Genomic DNA, 20,637 nt, shown 5'->3' with positions numbered 1-20,637 from the left:
GAGATTATCAGTGCTGTCCCCCTGACTGAGCTCCAAGTCTCCTTGGATTTGCTTTCCAGATACTAAGTGTGTGTGATGAGTGCATGTGTGTGTATGTGTGTGTACATGAGTGTGTTATGCTAGGGATTAAGTCCCAGGCCTTTTTAAGGCAAAACACATGTTCTTCATAAGTTATGGTCCCAGCTTTCTAGATACCAGCTGTGTGTTCTTGCTCTACATCCTCAGCATCCTAGGCAAGCCTCAGACGTAGGATAGAGTCCTTTCATCCGATGCTTAGCAAGATGATGGGGACTAAGCCGGGTTCCATTTTCCTCATCTGCTAGGAGACCTGCTTGTATTATGATAATCCTATGAATTTTGTACGAAAACATCCAGCCGTATGTCTCACTATTTTCTTACCCTCTCCCACCACAGTGCAAGCTGGGGTCCGGCGGCCTCCAGAAACTCCAGTAAGTCACATTGTCCCTTACTGAATCCTAGTCATTGTGGTAGAGTTCCAGGCATCTGCTTGCTAGCTCAACAGGAAACCACAGGCTCAAATCAGAGCCCAGGACCACCTTGTAGAAATGGCTTGCTCAGCAAAAGTGGATAGTGCCCTTTAAACCGCTCAAGTGACCAAGATGAAGAGCAGCCCCCTCCACCCCCCAGAACTATGCAGCTCCTCTGTGGCTACTTCCTACCCTAGCCTCCGCCCCAAGCAAGAGGAAAGGGTAGCATTTACTGGGAGCTAGTAATTACACTGAGCAAGTGTAGCAAGAGCCTAGTTGAGCCTTCTGATGCCCCAAACAGGGAGCTGGATCGGCTCAGCCTCGGGGTTTCAGGGCACCTGGGAAAGGTTGCAGCCTCTTCCCAACTTCTGCAGGAATATCACTGGAGATCTCTGCTTTGGGAGGTCTGGGGACCATAAGAAAGCAGAAGAACAGTGCTAGGGTGATTGGGAGGGATCCAGTGGGTAAAACAATACCCAAATTTGGAACCATTTGAAAAGCTCTAGAAGAAAAATATTTTTAGATGCCTTTTGCCTCCTTTCTAAGACAATTAAATACATATCTTAGGGTTACTATTGCTGTCATAAAACACTGTGACCAAAAGCAACTTGGGGAGGAAAGGTTTTGTTTGGCTTAGGTATTTTGAATTACAATCCACCGATGGAAGCCAAAGCAGGAACTCAAACCTGGAGACAGGAAGTGATACAGAGGCCATGGAGGAGCACTGCTTCCTAGCCTGCTCAGCTTGCTTTCCTATGGATCCCAGGACCACTAACCCAGGAGGGACCCCATCCATCAATCACTCATTATGAAAATGCCCTACAGATGGATCTTTTGGAGGCATTTTCCCAGTCAGGGTTCCATTTTTTCAGCTGCTTCTATCTGGACACACATGTTCATCCACATTCATCACCCCCACCTCAGGCTGTCTCTCATATTTGGAGACAGGGTCTCATATAGCCCAAGTTTGCCTCAAATGTGATAGCTAAACTTATCTCAAATGTCCAAGAGCTAGGAATACAAGCACGTAGCACCACACCCAGGGATTTGACCCAGAGCTTCCTGCCTGCATTCTAGGCTAACATTCTACTGAATATGTCCCCAGCTCCATGCGAGGGTTTCCTCAGTTTTCACGGATCTCAAAAGAAACCACGAGTACCAATCACGGGTCCTCCTGGGGCCTCATTGTGGCATTTCTGACTGGCCTGGGCTCAGGAGGACTCAGGAGTTTTTCAGATTCCCTCGACGGGAAGCGTTCGTGGGGGAACACCTGGGAGTCTTTAGTGGCTGCACAGGCTACAGGTGCCAAAGAATTCTGGCGTCTGAGAGCCTGTCAGGTGGTCTCCTGTCAGGTGGTCTCCTGTCAGGTGGTCTCCGGGATAAGCCTTTCAGTTTGCAAATGAGGACATGACTGGAGCCCGGGGTCCAGGGCGTGTTACCACAGAACTCAAGTGTTTTCACCAGGCTGGAAAAGCAAGTCATCCCAGCTACCACCCAGGGCTCGTTCCTGAGTCCCGACAGACACTCTGACTTTCACCTGCTGGCTGGTGTTTTCCCCTGGCCTTGGGTAAGGTCTTTGCCTGGTGAGCATCCCGTGAGATTCCAGAACATTCTATGTGCCCTGGTGGCAGGACATGCCTACCATTCCTGCCGGTGACCAGTCCTTATGATTAGTGGGGGCTTCTGAGAACAGGATGAGACTGCCCGCTGGAAGGGCTGGGGATGGCCTCCATGATAGAATGCCCAGCAGTGGTAAAGCCATCTGCTGAGGTCAAGAACACTCGGGAGCCATGATCATCATACCAGAAACTTGCGGCCTAAGGCATCACAGTTGGCACTCCCTCATCTCCGAGTGGCCCCTTGCCTTTGATGAGACTAGAAAGGCAAACTCTTTGGGTCGTTTTTTCTCCTAGTCTTCTCCCTCCAGCAGCACTGCGCCTGTGCGCCTGTGCTCAGTTTTGTTTTGTTTCAAAAGTGAGGGAGTGAGGGTGAGAGCGAGCCCAGCCCTCGCCAAGCGCTTTCCAAGCTCGTTAGGAATTGGAGGCTGTTGTTAGGCAAATACTGCGTGGAGTCACTTTATGGATGGTTCTGGAGAGGCAGGCGGAGAGGCGCAAAATAGGCGTGCCGGGGGTAGAGAGACACCCGAACGAATCCACGAATCCACGTCGGGTCCCAAAGGTCGCCTTCCACCAGCTGGGCTATGGGTGGCTCCCTCTGCTCTCCTGGGAGCGTTGTAACTCACTAGGTTAGCAAGTGATCAATACCACGGGTTCCAGTCTCCTCCGGGTACCAACAGCACCGAGGGGACAACAAAAGGTGGTACATTGAGAATTTAGGGCTTCCCCTCGCCACCTCCTCGGGAGTCCCTGCAGTCCACCCTGCACCTCCCCGCCCGGTGCCCAGAGTTCCAGCTGTCGAGCCGGGGGCTAGGAGCAGCTCGCTAGCCTTTGGGGAAGGGGCGGGGACAGCAAGCGGGACAGCCCACTGCCATTGGCTGGAGGGGGTGGAGGGCGGAGAGCAGAGAGGGGTCAAGTCCCGGGAGCGCGCAGGCGGTCACAGTCACGCTGCCGTCGGGAGAGCCAGCGCCCGAGCGCAGACGCGCCCGCCATGAGGGAGATTGTGCACATCCAGGCGGGACAGTGCGGGAACCAGATCGGTACCAAGGTGGGCCCGGGCGCGTGTTCCGCTCCTGCGGGTGGGTAGTGGGTGTCGCCGGCCTCGGAAGACCTCGCCTTGCTCCTCGGAGCCAGGTTGACCCTGCGCACTCCTGGTGGGGAACAAACCCCCGAGAGCCTGCCCTGTCTCCCCTCGGGCAGACCCGGGGATCCAGCCCAGAGAGTGGGCCACCGGTCCCAGCAGCCGGCCTTCGGCATCCGGCTGGAAGTGGGCCACCAGTCCCAGCTGCGGGCTCCAGAGAGTGCGCCCTGGGGCCCCGACCCGGAGAGTGGGCCCTTGGTCCCGAAGGGCGCGCCCTCGAAAGCGGCCCCCAAGGAGTGGGCCCAGGTTCCTGCGGCCAACCCCGGTGGTTCGGCCTTAGGTCTCAGCGCACCGACTCGGGATTACGATCCAGGAGTTGCATCTGCGTCTGAGGGCTTGGGGAGCCGACTCTACAGAGCTGGTCGCAGGGCCCGGGGTGGGGAGTGGGGTGTCCCAGAGTGGCGGGGGCTCCCTGAGCTGCCGGACTGACTTTCTGTCCCTTCGCCGTTCTCCCGCAAGTTTTGGGAAGTGATCAGCGATGAGCACGGCATCGACCCAGCTGGAGATTTTGTGGGCGACTCAGCGCTGCAGCTGGAGCGGATCAGCGTCTACTACAATGAGTCATCCTGTGAGTCGCACGGCTGCGGGCCGTCAACCCCCGCGCCACCCGGCCTCCGGCGCCGGCACCTGGCCTTCCCTGCTGCCTTTCGGGCATGCCTTGACAGCACCCGACCAACCCCAGCCGGGACCCCGGGCTAGACCTAGAGAGGGAGGCGCTCAGGGTGCGGTCTCGGCGGTCGGAGACTTTGCTCAGGGAAAAGTTCGGGCGGGATGGAGCTGATGCCCGGCCACTCCCTCACTCCCCCTGCAGCGGAAACCCGCCCTAGGTCTATTCAAACTGTGGGATCCCGCCTATCCCGAAGGCCCGAACCAAACAATCCGTTGAGGTTGTGAAATCATCACCTCAGCACTTCCAGGCCATTCTTAAAAGAACGGAGCAGAGTAACCGACTATAGCGAGCTTTAAACGCTGCTTTTATTAGGGATGCTTGGCTAAAATTTGGGGAAACACTTGTTTAAATGATTTTTCTGGTCCTTCACCTAAAATTATGTTTGCGGACAGCTCTGAGTAATTAATCGGGAGATTAGTAAAATTTCAGACCCTGGGTAATCCCAGTGTGGGAATGACAGCGCCTCTGTCCTCTGAACACTATTTTTACAGCAATTTTTGTTTTAAAGTGTGACACACCCCTCGCAAAGCGACAAAATCCCAGGGCATTGGACGAACACCCAGAAATGACATGCGCAGGCACTCCCGTGGCATGACATTGAAAGCGCATCCAAGACACCCCCTGGAGTCACCAGAGTCTGAGTCACTGCCCACCTGCCCATCCAGAGCTGGGAAGGGCGGTAGACATGAATCATTGGAAGTTGTTCCTATAAGCAGACGAGGAACACCTAGGCATGGAGGGAGGTTCTAGGAGCTCTAAGAGAAACTCCACAGTGTACACTGCACTTCTTCTTAACCATGGGGTGACCTCTGTGACACCTGTTCCTCTCTTTGGTTATGTGCGGAGCCCTTCCTCTTCGAGGTCCTCTGAAGTCCGCCCTCACTGGGAATTACAGCTCGCGCAGGCGCCATGCAGGCTACACAGACCCACTCTTACTTAAATGAGCGAACTTCTAGGATACCAGAGCCCCTGGGACAGCACCAGGGAGGAGCTGCGCACCCAGCTTGACTGCTCATACATTCACACACTTGAATGGGGCAGGTGCCAAAATCAGACGGAAGGCCAGTTCCACAGACCTTGTTTATTTCTGCGCAGCTAGAGAAGTGCCGCTGCCAATAGGAAAGGAGTGTCCGGGGTGAACTGGGAAATACCAGTGGCATGATGTAGGCAGGAGGGCCTGTTTCTCACTGGCCCTGCTTAGGGGCCTAGTAGTTCCTCATCCCAAGATTAAGATTCTTTTGAGAGAAAAGTCATAGTAGCCTCTCTGAAGCGAATCTGGTTATCCCAGCCAGGCCGCTCTGAGCCAGTGGGACTGCTGGAAAAAAGTCAGTTTTCCCAGGAACCTGGAAGTAACTCTTGTGGCTTTTCCCTCTCCAGCTCGGAAGTATGTGCCCAGGGCTGCCTTGGTGGACTTGGAGCCAGGCACCATGGACAGTGTGAGATCTGGGCCTTTTGGACAGCTCTTCCGGCCTGACAACTTCATCTTCGGTAGGTTCAGTCTTGCTTGCTTTTCTTACTGTTTCGTTTTGTATTTATTTATCGTGGTGCAGGGGGTTGAACCCAGGGTTGAATTGCGACTGTCCACTTGTGGCACCTACCTAGGAGATAGTCAAAAGACTTCAGGGTTTGGAGCATTTGGAATTTTCAGGTTAGGAAGGCTGAGCCATCAGAGTGTTATTCCAGGGGAACTGGAGAATTCTAAGGTCGATTTCTGGCCTACAAGCATCATAGAGAGTGAAGGTATCACGAGAAATCTGTATCCTGGGCCCATCTTCAGAAGGCCTCGGGCAGTCACAGTTTAATTGAGGGGTAATAGGCAGTCCCGTTACCTCAACCATGGCTGAGAGGAAATAGTGAGAGCTGCAGTGTTTTTTTATGAGGCTGTGTTTTCCCAAAACATCATTTTGGGGAAAGCTATAGACCAAAGTCACTTAAACAATCAAAGCAAAACTCTAGATGTCACTGTTTAAAAACACAACACTACTTTGTGGGGTGTTATAGGACACACCAATGCTGCACTCCCAGCTTTGGGGAGGCAGAGGCAGGAGACTCTGTAAATTTCAGAGCTGGGTCAGCCAGAGCTACATAGACCCTGTGTGAAAAGGCGGAGGAGGGAGAGCATATTCTGATAGGGTTTCAGTCAAGAGTCTAGCACACTGCCATTGGCCCTCTGGTACCTCCATTCCCTGCACAACTTTGGACTGGCTGTCTAACTTGCACGGGGACTCTCTGGTCCTTAGGAAGACAGAATTGAATGGGTAGGTATGTAGGATGTCACAGAAATGCTCCCACATGGAAACTGATTTGCCTCCGACTTGGGCTTGGCTCTGCTCTGAAGAAGGCCGAAGATCCTTGTAGTGGTACATGACTATCTCATGGTCTCTGAAGGCAGGTGGATGGAGCATTTCCTAGATTCTAACAGGAAGGAAGAATTCTCTTATGAGAATCTGAGGTGAGGTAATGGCAGCAGGACCAGAATTCAATTCCCTGACTTCACGTAGAGGCAGATGTGGCAGCGGCAGAGATGACGGGGGTGCAGGACTCAACAGAGGCCCACGGGCAGGGAGCCTGGAGGCTGAAGCAGTAAGCAAGAGACTTTATTTCAAACCAATGTAAGATTGTCCTCTGACCCTCAGGGATGTTGGCTCACTCTTTCTCTCAATACACACACGCACGCTCAGATGAGCAGTGTTTTGGGTGTTCTAGCAAGGCGAGAAGATTGGTGTGATTGAGTTGAGACAAGGTCTCATGTAGCCACAGCTGGTTATTATGTAGCTGAGTCTGCTGCTTCCCCCACACAGGTGCCAGGATTAGCGCCATGGCCTCCACGCCTGGTTGATGCTGTGTAGAGATTAAAGCAGGGCCCTTCACAAGTGCAGTCAGCTGGGAGGCGGGCTCAGGTCAGCTGAAGGACCCATTTCACTCTGGGTTTCTAGCAACTAAATTCATCCTCCCTCCCTCCCTTGCTTTCTTTTCTTTTTTTTTTTTTTTTTTTTTTTGGTTTTTTTTTCGAGACAGGGTTTCTCTGTGGCTTTGGAGCCTGTCCTGGAACTAGCTCTGTAGACCAGGCTGGTCTCGAACTCACAGAGATCCGCCTGCCTCTGCCTCCCGAGTGCTGGGATTAAAGGCGTGCGCCACCACCGCCCGGCCCTTGCTTTCTTTTCTTTCTGGCAATTAAATCTAAGAAAGGAAGTGACACCCCATGTCTCTATCCCTGAAAGACAATTTACAAACCCTTTGATTCTAAACTAGCATTTATTTTTCACTTTGCCTTTATTTCCAGCAAAATACAACACAATCACATTATCAAAAAATTAAACTAAGCCAGGTGGCACAAAAGGCAGAGGCAGGTGGATCTCTAAGTTTGAGGCCAGCCTGGTCTACATAGCAAGTTCTAGGACAGCCAGGGCTATCTCGAAAGACCCTGTCTCAGAAAGAAAAGCAGACTAGAGTACCCAAATCATTTTCTCCCGCTCTCCATCTCCACAGACTCAGAGTCAGCTTTGGGGTCTGCCTTAACCTGTCTTTATTTTGGTTGTCTTGTCCTCTGTTTTAATTATACCATTATGTAGATTTTTTTTTCATGGAATATTATAAACCATACTCCATGTTAGTGTGTAGTTCTAAGATCTGTAATTTAGTCAGTACATAATTGTAATTAATTCTTTACAAGGCCAGTTCTCAGGGAATCAGTGTTTGCTCTTATAAAGAATACGGTAATAAGGTGGCTGGGAAGAGGGTTTTCTTGGTAGAGAGCTTGCTGTGCAGACAGGAGGACTTGAATTTGGATCCCTGACAGCTCAGTACTCCAGTGTGTACCTATAATCTCAGTGCTGGGGGTGGAGCCATGTGGATACCTGCGTTTATTCAGCCGGCCAATCTAGCCCGATCAGAGAGTTGCAGTTAAGTCAGACACTGGACAGAGGAAGAGAGCCGGCATCGCTCTCTGGCCTTGCCTCATGCCTGCACTGAGTACTGTCATGATCTGGGAGTGGTGGCACGGGCCTGAAATCCTAGCATTTTGAAGATGAGGCAGAGAGGTGGGGAGTTTGAAGCCAGTCTGGGCTGTGAGACCGTGCCTTAAATGAACAAGCAAAAGACTGAGAACTGAAGATACGGGCTCAGTGGTTAAGAGCATTTGCTGTCCCGTTGTGAGAACTTGGTGCTCGGATCTCAGCCCTCAAACATCCCACACATAGTTGTGATGGAAGCCCCAAGAGGCGTAGAGGCAGGAGGATTGCTGGGACTTGCTGGCTTTTAGCCTGGGGTGTGGGGGAGGGGCACAAAGAAGCCCCAGGTCCAGAGAGACAGACCTCACCTCGAATGGACAGAATGATAGAGACTAAGTGGCACCCCTCTTTGGCCTCATGCACTGATATACATAGGTGCATACGTAAATCTTTCTTTCAAAAGAACATGAGCATACTGGTCCATGGAAATTCTTTTTCTGACTTTGATTTCAGAGTAGACTCTCAGCCGTGCCATGGTGGCGCACGCCTTTAATCCCAGCACTCGGGAGGCAGAGGCAGGCAGATCTCTGTGAGTTCGAGACCAGCCTGGTCTACAAGAGCTAGTTCCAGGACAGGTTCCAAAACCACAAAGAAACCCTGTCTCGAAAAAACAAAAACAAAAACAAACAAAAAAACAAAAAACAGAGTAGACTCTCAAAAGTATAATAAACACCCGGGCGATGGTGGCGCACGCCTTTAATCCCAGCACTTGGGAGGCAGGAGGCAGGCGGATCTCTGTGAGTTCGAGACCAGCCTGGTCTACAGAGATAGTTCCAGGACAGGCTCCAAAGCCACAGAGAAACCCTGTCTCGAAAAAAAAAAAAAAAAGTATAATAAACATCTCAGAAGACTTGGCCAGACCTCCCACGGCCTAAGGGCCACCGCAGCGCAATTTACCTCTGCCTGTACCTGAAGTTAAATTTAAACTGCTATCCCAGCACTTACCCTAGTAGTGACTTGGTGCTTTGAGAACTGCTCTATCAGGATTGGGGTGTGGCTCAGTGGCAGAGCCTGTGCTTAGGATAGAGGAAGTCCTGGGTGTGATTTCCCCAGGACCACAAAAACAACCCAAAGTGGAAAAAAGTTACAGGAATCACCAAAACAACCCCGAAAGTGGCTGTTCTGTGTATAAAGTGTGAACACCCTAAAGAGAACCTTAGACATAGCACGTGAGACTTGGCCCCAGAGAAACCCGAAGACCTGTGTTCAAATAGGTGACCAAACACTTCCCGTGAAGGAGACACATACCCCATTCCTGCTCTTTGAGAGAACACGGGAAGCTGGCTTGGCACTGTTTATGATGTTTAAGTTACATTGGAATTTCTAGAATGCCGATGGGGTCTGTCGTCACATGGGTAGAAGTGTGGCTAGTCACTGTGTTGTTATCCATAACCTTTTACATGCCTTAAGTCTTGTAAGAAAACATCAGGTTCCTTGGAAGTGTGTAGCAAAGGTGATGGCTTGTCATAGCCATGGCTTCTCTGCAGGTTTTTCTCCCTTTTCGGTCCAGACGGACCGTCTGCGAGCCCCATCTGGCCTGGGTATTGTTTGTTTTTTTTTTTTTCTTGTTTTTTTTTTTTGTTTGTTTTGGTTTGGTTTTTTTTTCCGAGACAGGGTTTCTCTGTAGCTTTGGAGCCTGTCCTGAAATTCCCTTTGTAGACCAGGCTGGCCTCGAACTCACAGAGATCCGCCTGCCTCTTGGCCTGGGTGTTGTACCCCAGTTGCAGCCCTGTTAGGAAACCTTGTCATTCCAATTCTGGGTTGTGGGAAGGCAGCTTTTTGTAGCAGCCAGTTTTGTTCAAACTGAAAAGTAGGAGGGTTGTTTTTGTTTTTCGAAACAGGGTTTCTCTATGTAACAGCTCTGAGTGTCCTGGAACTTGCTTCGTAGACCAGGTTGGCCTCGAACTCACTGGGATCCGCCTGCCTCTGCCTGCTAAGTGCTGGGATTAAAGGCGTGTGCCACCACTGCCCATCATAAAGTGGGAGGTTAAGAAAGGTTTGTCCTCACCGTTCTAGCTGTTTGGTGCGTGGATGAACAAGAGCAAACCCAAATCAAGGCAGACCTTGTCATTGCTTAGTTGTCCGGTGGACCAGGTGCTTCTCGAAACTGTGAGAAATGGCATTTAGGGGCTGAGGAGATGGCTAAGTTATAAAGAGCTTGCTGTATAGGCATGAGGGCTAAGCTCTATTAGACCATTAAAAAAAAAAGCTGGGTATAGTGGGTATGTATCTGTGGAGATAGGAAGGTCCTGGGTATCTGCTGGCCAGCCAGTATAGCTGAACCAGTCAGCTCCAGGTTTGGTGTGCACTTGTCCAAAGCACTAAGTGAGGAAGACACTTCAACCTCAGGCCTGTACACTAATACTACATAGGTACACAATATGTGCACACACACACACGCAAAGAAAATGATATTTGGCATGTAAAGCTCGTCCCCAAAATTCTGGCTGGACTGGAACTTGAATATACTGCCATACCCAGGCTTATTTTTTCATTTTTCTCCCTCTCCCCGTGTGTGTGTCAGTGTGTCAGATGTGTGTGGGTACCCACAAAGGCCAGAAGGTGTTGAATTCCCTGGAGCTGGAGTTAATAGGCATCTGGGAGCCACCTGGTGTGGGTGTCAGGCACTGAACCCGGGTCCTCTGGAAGAGCGGCAGTAGATGTTCTTAACCACTGAGCCATCTCTTTAACCCCCACCCCCACTCCGCTAGGAATTTGAGACAGGGTCTCTCACTATGTAGCCCTGGTTTGCCTGGAACTTTCCATGTGACCAAGATGGCTTCAAATTCAAGAGTTCTGCCTGTCTTTGCCATCCAAGAGCTGGAATTAAAGGCTATGTCACTATGGCTGGTCCAGAATGTTCATTTGTTTGTTTTTTGAGGCAGAGTTTCACTGTGTTGTGTAGCTCTGGCTGTCCTGGAACTCCCTTTGTAGACCAGGCTGCCTTAAACTCACCAAGATCCACCTGCCTCTGCCTCCTGAGTGCTAGGATTAAAGGCGTGCATCACCACTACTCGCTAAGAATGTTAAAAAATTTTAAACAAGTTGTCCTGACATAAAATATCCTTAATTTAACAAACTGGACCTTATTTTTAATTAAGAATTGTGACTTATTTATGATAAGCTGTGTGTGGTGTCTCTTAACTGACCCTGAGGCTGAAGCAGGGACACTGGATCCAAGCACAGCTTGGTCTATATATGTGAAGGTAGCTTGGACTACAGAAAGAGATCCTGTCTTTAAAATACAAAAATTGTCCTTTGTCTACAATGTTTATTATTTTCCATTCTTTTTTTTTTTTGTTATGGCTATCACTGGCCAGTGAGCTCATGCTCAAATCTTATGTGGGTTCTGGGGATCTGAACTCAAGTCCTCATTTGGAATTGTCTAATTCCAGTTGACTCCGGAGTGATACACTTCAGCTGGTTCCCAGCTCTTAGGTAGCTTTGGCAAACTAAAATAGACCATTGTCAAGCAGGGCTTAGTGATGGAAGAGCGTGTGTGGAGGCCTGTCACCTGCACCAGAGGACTAGTCAACAAGCCTGTGTCGTTCTGGGTATAGTTTGAAATGACTTAAAGAACTTAAAGGGCTGGAGAGATGGCTAAGAGGTTAAGAGCATTGCCTGCTCTTCCAAAGGTCCTGAGTTCAATTCCCAGCAACCACGTGGTGGCTCACAACCATCTGTAATGGGGTCTGGTGCCCTCTTCTGGCCTGCAGGCATATACACAGACAGACTATTGTATACATAATAAATAAATAAATAAATATTTAAAAAAAAAAAAGAACTTAAAGCGCTGAACAAAAAAAAAAACAGGCACACATGCCTTTTGGCCCAGCACCTGGGAGGCAGATGCAGGTGGATCTCCGAGTTTGAGGTCAGCCTGGTCTACCTATTGAGTTCCAGGACAACCAGAGCTACATAGACTCTTTAACAAAATCCAGGGGGGAGTGGATGAACTAGTTGCATTAGTAATATATAATTTTAAAAAGTGAGTTACTTACATGTGAGTTCCCAAGGATATGATCATATGTTTTCAACACTGCTTTTGTTAATTGCTGGTTTCACAGCAGCTATGCCAAGGAGACTGTGGGAAGGAAGCTAAGCGCCAGACAGGCTGTTTCCTTAAAGCCCCTTGTGGATATGTAGTTTTCCTTCAGATGGAGGCCTCGCTAAGGAGCCAGGGAGCACGGGGAGCTGGAAGACCAGTTCCTCACCCAGTGTGAGTTGGAGGAAAAGCAGAGGGAGGACTGTGAGGAAGCCCTAGGCATCTGCAGCTTGCCTGCCAACCCTCAGGGCTGCAGCCTGTGTTTAACAAGCTGGAGTCACTGATTAATAGCCCAATGCATCATGTTGCTAGTCAACTTATGACCCCCAAATATTTAAGCAGGGATGATCTGTTGCTATGAGACAGTGGCAAAATATTTTTAAAAGTTACCAGCTTCCTTCTTTTGTCAAGAGTAGAGAATACTTTGCTGCTAATCTGTGCTATGAATAGGGAGGAATCTGAGTCGCTGGGGGAGCTCAGTCACTGTAATACCTTCAGCTTGAGCAAGTTTGATTTAAGGTTCTGCGTCTTGCCTGCCGCTGCCTTCTATGCTTTCTGCACGTTGAGTGGCCACGGCTCTGGCAGTGTTTACAGTCCTTCTGTGCAACAATGTTCCCGGTACAAGGTCAAGCCTAAGTGCCTAGTTGACCTCGGCAGTTTGATATTCTCACTGCCTGTCTTGGGCTCTGGCCTGCTGACTTGTGTGGGAAGGGGTAGGTAGACATGAATTTGTGGGTCCTCGGAAAGGACAGTGACTATCTGTGCTGCCTAGCGTTTTTATCCACTTGACTAAAGCCAGAGTCATTTGGGATGAGAGAACTGCAATTGAGAAAATCTCCTACCAGAGTGGCCTATGGGCAAGCTGGGGGGGGGGGGGGAGGGAGTATTTTCTTTCTTTGAGACAGGGTTTCTTTGTATTGCTCTAGCTGTGGAACCACTCTCTAGAACAGGCTGGCTTCAGCTCACAGAGATCTCCCTCCTGCATGCTGGGATTAATCACATGGACTGTTACCTCCCAGCCAGTGGGGCATTTTCGTGATTAATGATTGGTGGGGGAGGATCTAGCCTATTGTGGGTGGTACCACCCCTGGACAGGTGGTCCTGGGGTCTATAAGAAAGCAGGCTGGGCAAGCTATGAAGAACAAGCCAGTAAGCAGCTCTCCTCCATGGTCTTTCTATCAGTTCCTGCCTCTAAGTTCTTGCCTTGAGTTCCTGTCCTGGCTTCTTTTCATGATGAACTATAAATTTTAAGGTAAAATAAACCCTTTCCCCTCCAAGTTGCTACTGTTCATAGTGTCTATCACCATCTTAGAGTCTGCTCAGAGAACCAGCCAGTTTTCACTGGACAGCACAGCTAGACAGGATAGAAGAGAACTCCTGTTTGTAAGAGAGAAGAAGCCCATCCTAGATAAGTTTAGACCAGGGAAAAGCAAAGCAAGAAACGGCTGAGAGGCCAGAGGGACCAGCGCCCAGTAGGTGTGCTAGTCGATTGTCTAGATCCTCACCACACCCACTGGGGCATGGATAGCAGGAAGAGTCTGAGCGTCCTCCTGAAGGTGGTGAAGTCGGGGAGGCCACCACGGTCAGGCCAGGGTGCCTTCTGCAAACTTACCTTTCTCATCACAGAGTGAATTCGGAGGGTCTTCATGTGCCTTGTCCAAACATTGTAGTGTAACAATGGGGACCCCTCAGCCTCATGATGGCCATGAGGCTCTATCCTTAGACAGGTAACTAGTGTGTTGTGGATGGTTGGGGTTTTCTATGTACACTCTCAGATGTTAGCACACACAATTGATTCTGTGTTCAGGAAATGAAGAGTGTCTCTGTAAAGTTTGTAGATGAGCTGCTCTATGAAACACAGACTAGATGATTTTTCATAGCCACTTGAACTGTTGAGAAAAACTAAAAATTTTTTTGTAGGCACGTTAGGTTCCTTTCCACAACTGCACTGGATGTAACTCGAGGGTAGGAATGTCTGTGCCTGTCCTCAATTTATAGATGCAAAACCAGTAGTTAGTTCCTAGAAAAATGGGTAATAAATGAAGTGCCCCATTCACATCAAAACTCATTACGGGGGGGGGGGGAGTGCTGGAGAGATGGCTCAGAGGTTAAGAGCACTGGCTGCTCTTCCGGAGGTCCTGAGTTCAATTCCCAGCAACCACATGGTGGCTCACAACCATCTGTAATGCCCTCTTCTGGCCATACACACACACAGAATATTGTATACATAATAAATAAATAAATTAAAAAAAAAAACCTAAAAAAGTATTTGTAGCGGGCAGTGGTGGCATATGCCTTTACTTGGAAGGCAGAGACAGATCTGAGTTCCAAGGCCAGCCTGGTCTACAGAGCTAGCTAGTTTCAGGGCAGCCAGAGATACACAAACTCTGTCTTGGAAAAAAAAAAAAGTATTTGTATATAGCATGGGTTTTAAATCCTTTGCCCAAAAATCCTTGAAACCAGATTTTGTGAAATATTTGCATATGTATAAGAAGCTTCCTTGCCAGTGGGATAGCAAACATGAATTATGTTTACTTTACACTTTATACACAGAACCTGAAGGTTCAATGCATCTTGTTTTTGGCCTCTCATATGAGGTCAGGTATGGAATTTTCCACTCATGGCATCAGACCCATACTAAAGAAGTTAGGGGTTTTGAAGTGTTTGGGATTTTCAGAATTAGTGCAAAGTTCAGAAAGCTCAAAAGAGGGAAGGCAAATAACTGATGTGTGGATCATGTCCTCTTTGAACTTTGATCATATGCCAAAATTATTTTAAAAGAGGCAGACAGGCAGATCTCTGTGAGTTCAAGGACAGCCTGGTCTACAGAGCAAGTTCCAGGACAGCCACTGTGGTTACACAGAGAAACCTGTCTAAATAGAGAAATAACAGCAGTAAGATCAGAGCTGGCCTGATGGGACTACATAGATAAACTCAAAACAAATGACATTATCAGGTAAAGATAAATGTATCTTATATAGATTTATGTCATTAGTTTGCTTTTTTTTTATTTTCTTTTTTTGAGATAGGGTTTCTCTTTGTTGCAGTCCTAGCTGTTCTGGAACTAGCTCATGTAGACCAGGTCGACCTCGAACTTAAGAGATCAACCTGCCTCTGCTTCCCAAGTGCTGGGATTGAAGGCATGCACCACCACTGCCGCCCTGCTATTTGTCAGTTTATTTTTAAAAATTATTTATTTAGTATACAGCATTCTACCTGCATGTATGCCTGCAGACCAGAAGAGGGCACCAGATTTCATCATAGATGGTTGTGAGCCACCATGCGGTTGCTGGGAATTGAACTCAGGACCTCTGGAAGAGCAGCCAGGTGCTCTTAACCTCTGAGCCAGCTCTTGACATTAGTTTAATGTCCTAGTGTTGACTCCAGGACCAGGACCTCTGTGTACTAAGTGCAATCTTCTAGGGAGCAGGGCCCCACTCCTGGGTATAGGCTTGTCCTATCGAAAGAGGTACCTGCTCATGTGTTTTCTAGACACTGTGGTGGGTACCTGCTGCCTGGCTCCTGTTTCTTTGCTCTAATCTCTTATGCTCTGAAAATACTGATCGAGGAAAGCAGGTCCCCTCTGGAATCTTATCTTGCAGGACAGACAGGTGCCGGGAACAACTGGGCCAAGGGTCACTACACTGAGGGCGCGGAGCTGGTGGACTCGGTGCTAGATGTGGTGCGCAAGGAGTGTGAGCACTGCGACTGTCTGCAGGGCTTCCAGCTCACGCATTCGCTGGGCGGTGGCACGGGCTCAGGCATGGGCACCCTGCTCATCAGCAAGATCCGGGAGGAGTACCCGGACCGCATCATGAACACCTTCAGCGTGATGCCATCGCCCAAGGTATCAGACACCGTGGTGGAGCCCTACAATGCCACGCTGTCGGTGCACCAGCTAGTGGAGAACACTGACGAAACCTATTGTATTGACAATGAAGCTCTTTACGACATCTGCTTCCGCACGCTCAAGCTAACCACGCCCACCTACGGGGACCTTAACCACCTGGTGTCTGCCACCATGAGCGGTGTCACCACATCGCTGCGTTTTCCAGGTCAGCTCAATGCTGACCTGCGCAAGCTGGCTGTGAACATGGTGCCCTTCCCACGCCTGCACTTCTTCATGCCCGGCTTTGCACCACTAACAGCCCGGGGCAGCCAGCAGTACCGTGCCCTAACAGTGCCTGAGCTCACACAGCAGATGTTTGATGCCAAGAACATGATGGCTGCCTGTGACCCGCGCCACGGCCGCTACCTGACGGTCGCCACTGTCTTCCGGGGCCTCATGTCCATGAAGGAGGTGGATGAGCAGATGCTGGCCATCCAGAACAAGAACAGCAGCTACTTCGTGGAGTGGATCCCCAACAACGTCAAAGTGGCTGTGTGTGACATCCCTCCACGGGGCCTGAAGATGGCTTCCACCTTCATTGGCAACAGCACCGCCATCCAGGAGCTGTTCAAGCGCATCTCCGAGCAGTTCTCGGCTATGTTCCGCCGCAAGGCCTTCCTGCACTGGTTCACTGGTGAGGGCATGGACGAGATGGAGTTCACCGAGGCGGAGAGCAACATGAATGACCTGGTGTCTGAGTATCAGCAGTATCAGGACGCCACGGTCAACGACGAGGAAGAGGCTTTTGAAGATGAGGATGAAGAAGAGATCAACGAATAGAGAGCCGTAAGATGCTAGAGTGTACACTTGCTCTCTTCTTAGCCCTGATGGTGTGGGCCTGCTGCCCTGGTATGCACATGTTACAGGCCCCTCTCAAACACTGCACTGTTCCCAGGTTATCCGGAACAAGCACATTCCTCTGCTGGAGAGTTGGCAGTCCCACCAGACCAGGGTGGTTTTGTACAGAAACACTGAAAGCAAATTAAGGGGCTGTACAGGGCTAAAGATAGCAACCACCTTCTGTTAAGTGCCCAGTCATCAGAGTTAACAGGGGAGTTAGAATAAGGATTTGTTTTTCATTCTTGGTGATAAACCTAAAGCCACACAGTTTTGCCTTAATTGAATACACAAAATGGAACTTGGTGACAATCCATTCATAATAAAATGCTAAACGTGTTTTTTGGTCTCTTTAACTTCATTGAAGCAATGTGATATGTAGTTCTCATTTTTCAGAAACCTATTTTGTGAGATCCCCATAAATCACACCTATCTTGGAAAAGGGTCTGCTGTGGGTCAGGCTTCACAGGTGGCATGCAGCTAAGCCTTGCCATACCCATTCCTGTGCGGGTGAGGTGACACCCAAGATGTGCAACTTTTTTCGTTTTCCCAAAACAGGAGACACTACTCTCCTGCCCCGAGGTCGCACAAGGCTTGCCAGGACAGTGGCACCTCTATTACTGTTCTTGTGAGGCAGGAGAAGCCACAGGCACTTGACCTGTAGCAGGCATAGCAGCTTAAGGGTGAAATGTCTCAGCTTTACCTGCCTGGAAACTTAAGAACTGGATACTTCGGCAGACAGTTCCTCACCACTACAGTTCATCATGAGGGCATCCTCCTAAGCAGGCCTTACGGCCTCAAACAAGTCTCCATTGAGCTATCCCCTCCCAGAAATACCCAGTGGGGAGAAAAGGAGGGACAGCGTGGCTCTTCTACAAATGACCATGCAGAGTCGATATGCTGGTGAGAGAGCTGGTACCTCGGTGCATCTCTGACCCCACTTACCATGTGGCCATGAGCTGGAGTGTACCCATCAAAAATAGCTCCTACCGCCACTGACCCCCCCCCCCATCAGCAATGCACAAGGCAAGCTGGAATGTTTTTTATAAGATGCAGCTAAAAAGAAATACAAAATTGGCATGGTGGTTTATAATCCCAGTACTTAAAAACAAAGCAGAGTTTGGAGACATGGCTCAACAGTTAAGAGCACACTGCTCTTGAAGAGGACCCAAATTCAGTTACCAAATTCAGTAGCTTATAATTACCTGTAACTCCAGCTCCAGGGGGATCTGATACTCTCTCTTCTGTCCTTTTCAGGCACCAGGCACAGATGGAGTACACAGACATACATGCAGGCAAAATACCCATGCACATAAAAAGATAAAAATTAATCTTTTAAAGAAAACCAAGCAGGGAACTGCTGTCAGTTCAGTGCTAGTGTGGACTTACACGGTGACTTCCAGGCCAGTGGGCTAGAGGAGATCCAATTTAAAAAATAAAATAATCAGTATCTCTAAGCTCAAATAATGGCACTTGAAGATGGGAGTTGATCTGCGGTTGTACAATCTTTATAATCTTCTACTGGAGACTGACAGCAGTAAGCACACACAACTCCAGCACCGCTGGGGACCCAGATCCATCAACAGCCGAGCCCAGACAGCACAATGCATACCTGTTATGGCCAGCTCAGCTCAGGGAGAACCTAGTTGATGCAGCTATCACAGCTCCCAACGACTGACTCTTGGCTCCAACAGCACCAGTCCAAGACATAAATCTGGAGGGCTGCAGCTTTCTGTGGCAGCTGATGAGACCAGTTGGGTAAGATTTTGAAGAATTTATCTTCAAAAATGAAAACCACTTAATTTCCTGACATTATGTTCTCTAAACATAAGCACAGCATAGTGACCCTAAATATGTTCAGGAAAAAAGTACAATGTCCACCTTTTATTTCTGATGTAAAGAATCCATATTTACACAATACATTCAGGTTTTTAAATATGTTAGTTCTCTATAGAAAACCATTCTATTGAAACAGCAATAAGTGATCTGAATTCAGATTTTAAAATATTTGCTTGAATCAAAGGACTCGAACTGAATTTTATACAGCACTTCTGCAGAGATATCAAAGGAGGAAGAATGGAGAGCAGGTAACGGGAAAACATTCTCCAACCACAGAATAGGATTCCACAGGACAGGTGGCATCATCTCTCCTGTTCCGGCCACTGTTTGTGAGGCCAAGGCTGAGGGGCAGGAGAGTTCCCTTGAAAGGCCTGGGTTGCTGGCACTCCTGCAAGCGCAGTGCAGGCCCTCTGCTCAGCCTGGCTCAGTCAGCAGGTGGCTTTGCACCGGGGCTGCTGCTCTGAAGGCTGCTGCTGAAACTGCAAGCTGAAGCCCTGGGAGGACAAGGTAAGGAGCCTCCAGCCCCGAGCCTAGCTGACGACCTTCTCACTCAGGGGCTCCTCTTTCTCTTTCTCTTTTTCCTTCTCCCGCTCTTTGTTCCAATCTTGAAGGCCCTCAGGGAGTGAAGTGTCCTCGTCCAAGCTGCCGGTGCCTTCCACAAATTCTTCATACGTGGATTTTTCTGCAAATGGTCTGGGGCCCAGAAGTTCAACCATATCATTCTTATCTAATACTTCCTTTTCTAATAGTAAAAGAGCAACCTGAAATACAAGTGATTTCCATTAAAAATTACTCAGCAAAATTTACTCAGAAGTTAAGATTTTTGCTTTTAGCTGACTTCATTCTAATAAGAACCTAAGGAGTCCGGGAGGTATCTCAGTGGTTAAGAGCACTTGCTGCTCTTACAGAGGACTAGGGTTCAGTTCTCAGCTCACTGACATCTTTTAACTCCAGTTCCAAGGCATCTAGCTCCCTCTTCTGGTCTTTGAGAACACCAGACATGCACACTGTGCACATACATGCATTCAGGCAAATACTCATACATATTAAAAGACTGTAATATTAAAAAATAAAACATGGGCTGGTCAGTGGTGGTTGCATGCCTTTAATCCCAGCACTTGGGAGGCAGAGGCAGGAGAATCTCTATGTGTTCAACGCCAGCCTGGATACAGAATGAGTTCTAGGACAGCCAGGGCTACACAGAGAAACCCTTTCTCAAAAAACAAAAAAAAAAAAAACAAAAAAATCTAAAAAAACCAACCCCAAAAAGATAAAAAAGACAGTTGAACATGTCTCATAAATAAAATCACATGATTTTTTAAGAGTAAGATGTGTAATACAGCGGAAATCAGAAATGTCCTTCATAAGCAAACAGGCAAACACATTTGGCACATCTCCACAATTAAGGCTTATGCAGCTGTAATAAAGGGATGCACACACTTCTCTGCAAGAAAGTAAAGCACAAATGTGCAATGCAGGTTACGCTTGCTTTTAGGAGGGAAGAATAGATTATGTGCTATTGAGGTGACCATCACCTCGGGACTACTCCTCATCTGAAATCCTTACGCAAGCAAAACCAAATCGACAGTGCATTTCTTATAACTAATTGTGAATGGAGCGCAGGAGGAATAAAAGCTTTAGGCTTCCGCTGATGCTAGCACACAGTGCAGTCGTGGGTGAGCGTGGACGTCTGTGCATACAAACTGAGCCACTCTCACAGCACCTCTCAGACCGGTCGGTCACATTGCCAGTGCTTGGTAACCATCCACAGCCGTCGTGGACATAGGAGAGAGGGGACCTGCCACTCACCACCTCTGTGACCTTAAGCCCCCACATGGCCTCTCTGCATTGTTTCTTCACTAAGAAGTGGGGTAATGACACCTCAGGAGGTTGCAGGTTTAGCTGGTACTGTGTAAGCTAGTTCTCCTTATTCTGAAGGGTCTCAGACAACCTGCATAGGAGAGCAAAGCCGTCAAGCCCTCTCCTCCCAGTAGACTGGTCCCCTGACAGGCTCAACACTTTATCTGCATCCTTTTCTCTGCTGGGTCACAAAATACTTCTGACACCCACAGTGTCAGGATCCTTAGCCAACTCAACACATT

General features: G+C 48.9%; 2 protein-coding genes across 3 annotated transcripts in view; one reads left to right on the top strand and one right to left on the bottom strand.

Annotated features, from left to right (window-relative positions):
• Positions 1 to 3,030: 3,030 nt before the first annotated feature.
• Tubb6 (tubulin beta 6 class V) lies at positions 3,031 to 17,035 on the top strand. Its single transcript, XM_041639120.1, has 4 exons — positions 3,031 to 3,152; positions 3,705 to 3,813; positions 5,293 to 5,403; positions 15,573 to 17,035. Exons 1-4 carry the CDS (start codon positions 3,096 to 3,098, stop codon positions 16,637 to 16,639), a joined length of 1,344 nt encoding a protein of 447 aa, XP_041495054.1. The 5' UTR covers positions 3,031 to 3,095; the 3' UTR covers positions 16,640 to 17,035.
• Positions 17,036 to 18,567: 1,532 nt separating this feature from the next.
• Afg3l2 (AFG3 like matrix AAA peptidase subunit 2) overlaps positions 18,568 to 20,637 on the bottom strand; it is a 47,067-nt gene continuing 44,997 nt past the window's right edge. For both annotated transcript variants that reach the window (XM_041639207.1, XM_041639209.1), the window contains one exon: positions 18,568 to 19,296. In XM_041639207.1, the coding sequence (XP_041495141.1) occupies positions 19,066 to 19,296 (231 nt within the window). In that variant the 3' untranslated portion in view covers positions 18,568 to 19,065. The remainder of the gene's footprint in view (positions 19,297 to 20,637) is intronic.

This window comes from Microtus oregoni, unplaced genomic scaffold, assembly GCF_018167655.1.
Source record: "Microtus oregoni isolate MIOR12 unplaced genomic scaffold, Mior012 000057F_ref0000458, whole genome shotgun sequence".
Taxonomy (NCBI): Eukaryota; Metazoa; Chordata; class Mammalia; order Rodentia; family Cricetidae; genus Microtus; species Microtus oregoni.
The sequence above is the reverse complement of the archived record's forward strand: the minus strand, read 5'-3'. Positions and strand labels throughout refer to the sequence as shown.

What these genes read in the sequence shown, in the direction of transcription:
- Tubb6 (XM_041639120.1), top strand. Translation starts at nt 3,096, where the DNA reads ATGAGGGAGATTGTGCACATCCAGGCGGGACAGTGCGGGAACCAGATC. An exon ending in GGAACCAGATCGGTACCAAG is followed by an intron (nt 3,153 to 3,704) that starts GTGGGCCCGGGC and finishes TTCTCCCGCAAG; the next exon opens with TTTTGGGAAGTGATCAGCGA. An exon ending in CTACTACAATGAGTCATCCT is followed by an intron (nt 3,814 to 5,292) that starts GTGAGTCGCACG and finishes TTCCCTCTCCAG; the next exon opens with CTCGGAAGTATGTGCCCAGG.